General features: G+C 33.0%; 1 protein-coding gene across 1 annotated transcript; it reads right to left on the reverse strand.

Annotated features, from left to right (window-relative positions):
• Positions 1-1464: 1464 nt before the first annotated feature.
• LOC145167573 (low affinity inorganic phosphate transporter 1-like) lies at positions 1465-6982 on the reverse strand. The gene is made up of 2 exons (XM_079086787.1): positions 6853-6982; positions 1465-3427 (listed from the first exon to the last, which is right to left on the reverse strand). Exon 2 carries the CDS (start codon positions 3422-3424, stop codon positions 1808-1810), a length of 1617 nt encoding a protein of 538 aa, XP_078942913.1. The 5' UTR covers positions 3425-3427; positions 6853-6982; the 3' UTR covers positions 1465-1807.
• Positions 6983-11764: the final 4782 nt, after the last annotated feature.

Genomic DNA, 11764 nt, shown 5'->3' on the forward strand with positions numbered 1-11764 from the left:
TTATCGTTGGCAGAATTTGTGTATAATAATAGTTATCATTCCAGTATCCAGATGGCTTCGTATGAAGCACTGTACAGAACACCATGTAGAACTCCTACGTGTTGGACAGAACCTGGAGAAAAACCATTAGTTGGGCCAGAGATTGTCGAAGAAACTGAAGCCAAAACCGAAACGATAAGAGAGTGCATGAGAGTGGTGCAACACCGACAACAACAATATGCATATAATAGACTAAGACCTTTAGAGTTCAATGTTAGTGATATGGTAATGTTGAAAGTATCACCTTGGAAGGGTGTAATCCGTTTTGCTAAGAGAGGGAAGTTGAGTCCACGATATATCATACCCTTTCAAATCCTACAAAGAATTATGATATATCATACCCTTTCAAATCCTACAAAGAATTGTGAAAGTTGCTTATCGCCTAGACCTACCAAATGAACTTTAAGGTATACACAATGTTTTTCATGTATCTTATGTGAGAAAAGCTTTATTTGACAAAACACAAGAAGTACCAATATATGATATTGAAGTGGACAAAAAGTTGAGATATCAAGAACAACCAGAAAAAGATTCTTGATCGTAAGATAAAGAAGTTGCGCAACAAGAAAATTCTATTGGTAAAAGTATAATGGCGTCATCATAAAGGATCCAACGTAACATGGGAACCAGAGTTGGAATATGAGAATAGATACCCTCATCTTTTCTGAGTGAGATCGGAGATTTCAGGGAACGAAATCTCTTGAAGGGAGGGATAACTTGTTATGCTTGTTTTTCTAAAGACTTATATTATTTTATGTGTATGTGTATGAATGTATGTTTATGTGGGGTTATGGTAAGAGAATCATGTGTTTTAAGTTAAAAAGGAGTATCAGAGAAAGAGTTTTATAAATATGGTTGTTTTAAGTCTTAAAAATACAAGAAAAATGCATTTTACTAGGCTTACGACGTGACAAGCTTGGGTCATGACGTGACCGAGAACAAAGATTTAAGTTACGTAAGTTGAACAGTGGAAGCAACATACTTTAACAAAAATCACGACGTGAAGGATTTTGCCACGACGTGATTATCATTATGATTTACATATTAATTTATCACATTATGCATTTCTTATTAAAAATTTTCATTTTATCAATTACTTATTACCTATAATTTTTTATAATTATCAAACTTTGTCGTATAAATGACACATTTTTATAGTTATATATAAACTTATCGTATAAATGACATATTTTAAAGTTATATATAAACTTGCCATGTAAATTACATATTTTAGACTTGGTTTCAATATGAAAAAAGTAAAGTAGTACATTGCAAGAGAAAATCATCCGTGGGCCTTGAATTGAGAATGTTAACTATGAGAGGTATGAGACGAGGGGAGCGACTCTTTTTATTTTTTATTTTTTCAAGTCTCCGCTTTTTTATTTTTATTTTTTTCAGCATATGATAATTTTTGTTTTCCCATCATTTCTTTATTATTCACAGATTATTAAAATAATGGAAATGGAATCCCTTTTTTTACATTTCTCTTCCTTATCAAAAAGCTCAAACAAACAAGGGAAGTTGAATGATTTCCATTTCTCTTTTCCTATTTCTCTATACCAAACATGACCTTAGTTAGTATTACAAAATGCTCATCATTAATTTACATATAATAAAAGTGTAATCTTCATTACTCGTGAACATTAGGTACATATAAACCATCTTCCAAATCTCGTGGACTCCATAATAACTCTTCTTTTTATACGTTTAACTTACTAAAAACTATAAATATTTATAACCTAAGTCTTAACTATTTATAACCGATGGTCTAAATTGGTAAGCTTCTATTTTCATGAGTCCTCTCGGATTCCATTTCCGTCACCTCTTCATCCTCACCCTCATTTTCCCTAGACATTTCTTCCAAAGATTTCCCGTTCGATTCTGGTACCAAAAACGTAAACAACATCCCGAGACAATTCACCACCCCGAGCACAATAAGCGAGTTCTTAACCCCAATCCCGGGCGGATACCCTTTATCGGTCTTAGTTTTATCTTGACTTTGAGCTGCATACAAGAACCCGAATGCCCCAATTATCGCCCCGGCCTTTCCCGAAGCCGCAGATATCCCGTGGCACGTTGACCGAAGCCGGGCCGGGAATATCTCGGCCGGGACCACAAATGTCGTGGCATTTGGCCCGAAATTCGCAAAGAAAAATGTCAATGCATACATCACAACAAACCCTATTCGGTTCTCTTTTTGTGTCCAATGATGATAAGGAATCGCGAGGGCAAACATGAACACGGTCATGAAGAAGAACCCCATCAATTGGATCTTGAAACGCCCGATTCGATCAATAAACGCAACCGTGAACCAATACCCGGGGACCGTGCTACACAGTGCGATTAGGGTTTGGGCCCGCGAGATTTTAAAAACTTCTTGGATTGCGTTCATGGTTTTCGCAGCCGGGATCCACCCGATCGCGGTGAAAATGTCTTTTTGAAATAGGTTTTGGCTATAAAATGCGATATCAAGTAAGAACCATGTGGTGGTGGTTCCGAGTAAGTGGAGCCCGTGTCGTTTAGCGAATTGTTTCGAGAAAAGCCCGAAACTGTTCGGGCTTTTCTCTTGTATTTTCTCGGGCTCTGCTTCGAGATCAACTTGCAACACTCTTGACATGTCAGCCGCCGCTTGTTTTGCATTTTTCGCGACAAGGGCGGTGTATCGGGCGGTTTCCGGCATCTTCATCCGCCAGTAATAAGTCATCAAAGCCGGAATCGACCCGAACATTAGAATTATCCGCCATACGTAATCGGCTTGTGGTACAGTCGATCCTAACGCGTCCTCCTCATATGCTGGCGCCGGAAAACTCGACTTGAAGGCGGCGGAGACAATACAAGCCACCATCCCTCCGGTCAAAATTCCAAACCCTTGCATGGCAAACACGGCGGCAATAAAAGCCCCACGGGTTTTCTTATTTGCATATTCTGACATGATAGTGGCGGAGAGTGGGTAGTCGCCACCAATCCCAAACCCTAGCCAAAACCGGAAGAAACAGAGGGTAGCCATCACCGCCGTGGGTTCGTCGCTGAAGGAGAGGCCCGACGCTATGGAGCAGATGACCATAAGCATGAGGGTCATTCCGTAAACTTTTTTCCTGCCCATTTTGTCACCTAGCCAACCGAAAAAGAGTTGGCCGGCGAGGGTCCCACAGAAGGCAACACCGTTGACTGCGGCTGAGACGTTAGGTGGTAGGGAGCCAGGGTTTTTGTCGCCGGTGTTATGGTAGTAAATCCGACCGAGTAATTTGGTGACGAGGGAGATGCAGAAGAGATCGTATGCGTCGGTGAAGAAGCCCATGCCAGCGATTACAATGGCGGTGAAATGGTACCATTGGGTCTTGGCTACGTCAAGTGCGTTTAGCACTTTCAAGTTCTCGTTTGCCATAACCTGTAATTTTTGTCAAAATGAAGGGTAATTAATAGTGACAAGTTAGATTAATATATTCTCTACTTTCAATCGTTAGTAGATACAATAAGATATTTTAATTACTTGTTACTAATTAATCAAAATTAGGTCAGGAAATGATAAATAACAAAAAAAAAAAAATAGTTGCATCGAACCAAATATTTTATTTTTTTTGAAACAATTACTCCTAACAAAAATTAATATGAATTATTGTAATATTATTTGTTGATGAAATACTGATTATTTTGGAAAAGACTATTTTACAAGAATTTAAAGTGCAATGAAGGTTGCATCTCGAAAAAATGTATTATATATAAAAAAAGCATAACTTTTATATACTAAATCTTACATTTATGTACTATTTATCAAAATTGATATATAATAAAGACCTTAGTTTTTTCATATTAAATTTTATATTTATGTATTATTTTAGACAAACAGTGTACTGAAAACCAATAGGTGCAGATGGCCAGAACCGCACCTAGGAATACTACACCCTACGTGTGGTTTGTGTTGTGTTTTAGGACCTCCGGTTCCTCCTTCCCCTCCTCCTTTCCTCTCTTGGTTAGCTGGTGTAATATTTTTTTTTGTTACCAATGATTAGAAAATTATATATATATATATATATATATATATATATATATATATATAATTTTCTAATCATTGGTAACAAAAAAAATATTACACCAGCTAACCAAGAGAGGAAAGGAGGTATATATATATATATATATATATATATATATATATATATATATATATATATATATATTCCATTGAAATTAAAAAAAAAAAATCCTTAGATGCAACCTTAACAACATATATCTCATTTGTCGTTCTACTGTTCTAGTGTACTGACTCGGCGGTCGAGTTATAATCATAAATGATTATTCATCGCCGTCCGTTTCTTTTTCCACCACCACCTTCCCCACCGTCACCACCACTATTACCATCTCCACCACCCACCGGCCCCCAACACTACCACCCCTGTCACCTTTATCACTGCCACCGCCACCTGTACCACCACCATCTTCTCCGCCAGCAACCACCATAATCACATGTGATTACTTACTCTGTTAATAGATATGTATGCATAATCATTTATGATTATGCATGTATGTATAAACCTATACCTTTCTACGATATAATCATTTATAATTAAGCATATCCCGCTGCTGTCGATAGGTTTAGAGCGGCAAATAAAAAATATATGGTTAAAATTGAGTTTCAAAATCTTTATTATTATTATTATTTTGAATTCTCTCTCTCTCTTTATATATATATATATATATATATATATATATATATATATATATATATATATATATATATATATGTTTTGTTTTAAATTTTATTTCTCTATAAATACCAAATACATGATCACAATTTGTATGCAACAATATTTTTGTTATACAAAATAATAACCTTTTTTTGCTATATATATTGTACAAACTTTCTAAACTATTAATTGTTGTGTATGATAGACTTTGGTATACGAATAAGCTCTTTTCCTATTATTCGGCTAGATTTAAATTATGAAGATCTTTTTCTTAATAACTTCTTCACGAGTTCAAGTCACATAATATGTGATTCTAAGTGAAAATGTGAACATTTAGAAAGAAGGTCAAAACCTAATTATATTACTTTTGAATTTTCAAAGTGTGTACTCTAAAATCATGTGATATTCAATGAAAACGATCGCCTTTATAATTGGCGTGCTGATATTATACCTTTACTAAATACTAACCACTCTTTACCATTCAATTTTCTACACTTCCTTTTCCATGTTACGACGGAATTTGTTACGGAATTGGCAAGTATGGAAATTTTAAATTTTCAAAGTTTGTACTCTAAGTATCTTTTATGTTCCATTCTGTTAGGAATATACGTAATAAGAATATTTGTTTTTTTATTAAATTGCATAAAGTTTTATCATTTTAAATAAAACTTAACTGGAAGTAATTTATATTATCTATGCTATTATTATAAATATTACTTATTATTATAAATATTACTATTTAATCTTATTTATATTACTTATTATATAAATAAATAGTGAATACAATATTACTTTAATTAGTTACCAAAACAATACATTAGTATTTCAGTTTCCTATCTTTTCTTATAGTATTTAAATTTCTAAAAAAAAAAACAAAAAAATTCTAAATTGATTTTGATTATCTTAATTATTCATTTATATAAATTATTTGTTTAAATTCAAAACAGAGATAATCATTTTACTTTTGATAGTTAAATATTTTTTTCTTTTACCTTATAAATTCAAACTTTCTAAATTTTTAAAATTTATATATATTTTTTTGAATAAATCCATGTTTTTCATGATTAAAAATTATAAATTAAAATTATATTTTATTTTGTGGAATCTTAGGATCCCGATCCAGATCTTGCAAACCCAAAAACGATCCTATGTATCATCCCGGTCTTGACAACCTTGGGTTGGATTAATTTCTTAATACTTTTTTTATTTATTAATATAAAAAAATGTATATAAAGAGTTTGGCGACGAAAAGGCTATTACAATTATAATAGTCTTTTTAACCTCCAACAAACTTTTCTTTCTTAAGTAAGTTTCAATTGTGGTCTCATATTTAAAATATATATATGAAAATGTCATTTAGGTTATAGTTACAAACTTTTCATGATTGATTTTAGGTTATGTTTGGTAGGTTACATGTATATTAACGTAGCTTTAAGCTGTCACGTTTTAATAATTAAAAAATAGTACGTAAGCCTAAGTTTTTAAATAATTAAGATTTCAACAAGATTATTAAACTTTTACTTTTTAAGATTTTTGCAGATACATATTCATAATTAAAAAATAAAAACTCAATTAATTTTTTTATTTTAACTAACTTATTAGTTATTTGTATCAAATATTATTATTGTTATTGATTATCATATTATTTAATAGCTAACATTTTAATAATTCATTTTAAAATTAAGAAAATTCAAATCCATCTCTTCTATATTTTCAACTTTTAGAAAACCATTTGTCGTCTTGGATACCTAGGCCAAATGGCCAATGGTATACATCGTATTGTGGTATTCAAAGACTTTTGAGATCCCTTTAACCCTGACCCAACCAAATCAGCAAAGTCCTAAAGTTGAGAGCTTTTCTAAATTTATAAAAAGATATTTGAGAGCTTTTGATTTATCTTCCATATACATACACTAAGTTGTTATTTAAAAAAGCTCAATTTAACTTAGACAGGTGTATAATCGATTTGTTCATTTTTTAAGCTCTTCCAAACACCTTCTTGGTATGTTTCGAACTCAACCATTGATTAAAATAATCCATGAACATCAAATACTCGAAACCCCAACACCTATAACTTTCTAAAAGTGTAAACAAAATACAAAAGCAGCAGAGAGAAGTTATGAATTCTTACCTTGAACCGACAATGAAAGCTATGATACCAGAGACTTGTACCTCGTGCAACGAAATTAGTACTTTTGTTTCAGGCAGATTTTGATGGGGCAGTGAGAAGGAGAGGTGTGGTGTATGTGGAGTCTATGGAGATGGGCTCCCTATTTAACGACTCCAGCTGGGTCCCACCGTTTTAATTCTTTCCCGCCGTACTGGAAATGTTTTACGGCTACGATTCTTGTTCTCGATGATGTGGCATTCATCGGGTGAAGGTTTACTAGTCAATGAGGATTTCTTTATGTGCTTGAAGTGAAAAAAAGGTCCTCTACTTTATGCTTCAGTTTTAAAAAAGTAAAATATGTCTATTAATATTTTTATTTTTATTTATTTTTGTAATTTTTTTATTAAATAAGTTGGAAAACGTTAGAGAATTAAAAAGGAATCAAAATTTAGTAGAGGATTAAAACCAACGAATCAAATCTAACATTTTGTCCGACTTTTACTTGAAAATGTAATTAGAAGATTTTTTGAAGACGTGGAAGTATATTAGCAAGGAGCTGAAAACAAAATATTATCAAAGAGGACAAATTAAACTAGGTTTTAAAGCCAAGTAATTCAATTCATTTTTGCTTTTATACATTTATTAAAAATCCATAAAAATGTAATATCAACAACATCACCACAAATATAAGGTTTTCTAGAAATAGTTGCGAAATATAAGACAATTCTGCAATCTCCATAAAATCAAAAACATAGACATCACCATTGCATCAAATGTTTTCCATTAACGACTATTGCGATCGTGATGAGTTCGTATTTTACTTTTTGTAGGGGTTTCGGAATTCTCATATTTTTTGGGGAGCACGAAACTCAAACCTGCACCAAAAAACAATTCGAACCCACAACTTAGCCAATGAAGTTCATAAAAAAACATGTATAATTTTCTCAACACAACATACAAAACTGTAACAAGTAATAGACTTCACATCAATGCTCTCTAGTCTTATACGCCATAAGAGGATGCTCAACTTGATGAAACTTGTAGATCTATGAGGGTGTAAGTGTAAAAATCTGAAAGTCACATAATTATCAAACATAAGGATAATTACTTAGTGACCAAGTAATTACTTCATAAGGATTTAAATCATTTCCTATAAATAAAGGGCTTCATAATCGTATTCAAAGTCAATCCTAAGTGAAAACAACCCTAAGAAATCCAACTATCCTCTCACCTTCTCTAAAATCTCGATATGTCACAACTGGGAAATTTTGGAACCATCAAGGTCTAAACCCTAACCAAGCATAAGTGAATTCACAACATAACCTGATGCCCTAGAACATTAAAAGCCATGAAGAGCATGTTTTGTATAAATTATTATATACTTAAACTTTGAATACCATATCATAAATAACCCCCTTGAAAGTAAACAAGTTTAATAAAACAAGACTAGTCAAAATGTGGGAATAGAAATCATGAAATGTGAACTTTGTTTTAATAATTAGCCAAGTACCTCACCCTAGAACATCTCATGACCGAAATCACCAATCTAGGATACCCTACAACCGAAATCTCCTACCTAAGACATCTTAGAACTATAAACACCCTTAGTGGACCACACTTTGGCCGAAAACTACCCTAGTGGACCATAGTTCGTCGTAAACCCCATCCTAGAACCATTAGGACCGAAATCCCCAAGGGATGGGGTGATTTCGGTCACAATAAAGTGTTTCCAAGGGAGTTTGCGGTCTAGAGGAGGAAACAAACAAAAATGGTTGACTTTAGGATGTGATGTCCATTCCTATTTCCCCATGCAATTCACAGGTTCCCACGTAATTAACCAACATGTATCCATGAATTATCCCACGAATATCCAAGTTAATATTCCCCCATATAATCTAGTGAACATCCTAACACTCTTCCATCTTTTTGCTCACGACAGTAAACCCATTCCAGAACCTCACATTTCCTCTCCTTTAAACATCATTCTAAACCCCCTCAAAAAGAAAGTTACAAACTTGCAAGTTCAACCATTCTCTAAGCTTGGTCCCTAGATCCTTGTAAGTATTTTGGACATTTACTAGTGAATCAACACAGTATTATGTTAATACAATCCTATTTACACATAATATTATGTGTTAACATCCATAGGGTATCATAAGCTTCAAAGAGTTCATCAAACACTTCAAGTGTTTTAGCCGTGAAATCTTTACTTCATCACTTCAAATCACCCACCAAACCAAACCAACGTGAGTTGATACCCCTACATTTTTCCAAGCTTATCTATGTTTTGGGGGAGGTGGGGAATACAAGTAAAACACAAGAAACCTTGTGCTTAAAAACATAAATCGTTCATGATGTTTTCACGCACTTTATATATATTTTTTACGCAAGATGCTAAACTCGTTACTACCAAACTTATAAACTCTTACGTATAAAGTTGTTAAAAATACTAAAGTTTTACCATTTCATCGAAACATACACTTTTGAACTATAATAAGTATAGTTTGGGGAGCATTCACGTTATTTTACTCTTTTGGGTCAAAAGAATAATTATATAAAAAAATATGATTATTTTATACATTTTAAATACTATGAAAGGATAACACAGGCGATAACAAGGAAAAGATAACTTTAACACACTTTATGTAAACTAATTAATACAGGATTCTGAGGCACTCCTTCGTTGTACCAAACATGGTACCCGTTAAAATCCTGAATTATAACCAGAGTCTCCTGGAGGGAGAGCGTGAGTTGTGTATAGATCTATATGGGATTGACAACCCCGCACCTCAGCTGTTCGCTACAGGTAGACCAGCAAGTCTAGGGTGACAAATGTCATAACTTTCCGACGCCTGAAGAACGTCGTGCAGGCCATTAGTCATATTATCATGGTTATAATGAACACTCACAATAAGCATTAACTAAATATTTATGTAATGGTATATTTTCAAACAGTATTAAAGAGGCATTAACTCTGTGATTATTTAGCATATACATCAAGGTTATATAAAATTAATGTGCGGTAGACAGTGGAATGTGTGATTTCTGCCTTATTTCTTGTTCCTTGTTTGGTTGTGCACTTAGGGCAGATTCACCCATTCGACTGTCTGTTCGATATCGATTTTATATAACTCGTATGTACTAAGTGATCATAGGAGGGTATTAACATCACATCTAGTTTACAGTGCGAACACGCCTTCAACTAGTTTTACTTATGAATAAAACTACATATCATTAAATTAAGTATGGAAATTATACTTGTACTTTTCGGTCTTGGAACGTTAAAGACTACAATTCGGTTTTATGGAAAATATAGGATTTTCTAGGATAAATATCATTATTTTACAAGCAAACAATTTACAATTCAACTTTTTGGAAACAAATACGATTACTTACCGAAAACAATACTTCACAGCAGAGCGAGTGGAACTAGGAACATATTTACACAAGGTTCAACACTTATTTACAAAACAGTATAACATGAAGGAACACATTCACCACATCTAAAAGGAACTTTATTGTTAACTCTATAATTACTTAGTGAATACGTTAGGGTTATATATAATGAAGATCCGATAGGCAGTGGAATGTGTGATTTCCGCCTTACTTCCTGTTCCTTGTTTGGTTGTGGGCTTAGGGCAGATCCACACATTCAACTGTCCATTCGATCTGGATTATATATAACTTGTATTAACTAAGTGATCGTAGAAGGAACTGGTATGATCATATTACTTATCATTACTTATTAAGAAAATATAGGATTTTCTGGAGGAACACACGAACATTTTCAAGGAACAAAGAACTTATTTTCTAAAACAAAATGCTTATGAACTCACCAACTTAAATGTTGATACACTTTCAAAATCACTTGTATTCTCAGGAAACTAGTAGACAGGTACACGCATATGCTTCCATTGTGACTTTGTAGCCTTTAGGATCCTCATAACACATTAACGGTAACATAGCCACTTCTTCATGTATATAGCATGTGATTTCTGTTCTGTTTCTATAAACCAAATTTGCATGCTAGAAAACTAATTAGATCATGTTACTACAAGCTTTAAATTGTTTTAAAAGTTTTGTTGAGCTGAAAATCGATTATGGTTTTTTATTCGGACTGTTTCTGCATTTTCGTTGAGTGAAAGGCTCTCTTTTGTGGCATGATGATGAGTTTAATATGAAACCCTAAACTGAAAACCACATCGCAACATTTTCTGTTTCCTGGCGTTATTTTACGAAAGATCATATAGGGTTACATCTTATAGCAAGTTCTCACTTACTGATTATTTATTAGAATTTTATTACTAATAATATTATCAACACTTGTATTTAACTGAAAATTTATTATTTATGGAAATAATATTTTCTAAGATAGAAAACAACTATATACACATTTGGTATGGTTTATATGTTGTGTACATATTTTTAGACCTTTAGAAGCTCATTCATATGTTATATAAATAATAGATATAAAAGATAGTTAATGAGATATAGTACAACACAAACAACCTCCCATCTCATTCTTCTTAACTGTGGGTTTACAAGGCATAGGAGAGGTTGAGTGTTATCTTCTAGTCTTGCTACAAAGCATGGGAGAGGTTGAGTGTTGTCTTTCATTCTTGCTCTCATGCTTCATACAACACCATGCTTTGACTTTGTTGAAAGGTATGGTCCATTAGTGCTTATGTGATAGTATATAAGAAAGCATATAACTGTTGGATTAGGTGTCCAAGCCAATAACTAAATTGGTATGTACTTGAATTAAAAGCAAAGTCCTTTTGGGTTGACCTCAAAACTAGTAATTGACGGAATGAATTTTTGGAGAGAGAGGTTGATTTATTGGTGTATTATAAGATTAATAAATAGCAATAAATAATTTATTAATATATTATGAGGTTAATATATTAATTAGAAATAGTATTATTTAATTAAT

This window comes from Lactuca virosa, chromosome 3, assembly GCF_052849685.1.
Source record: "Lactuca virosa cultivar CGN04683 chromosome 3, Lactuca_virosa_CGN04683_v6, whole genome shotgun sequence".
Taxonomy (NCBI): Eukaryota; Viridiplantae; Streptophyta; class Magnoliopsida; order Asterales; family Asteraceae; genus Lactuca; species Lactuca virosa.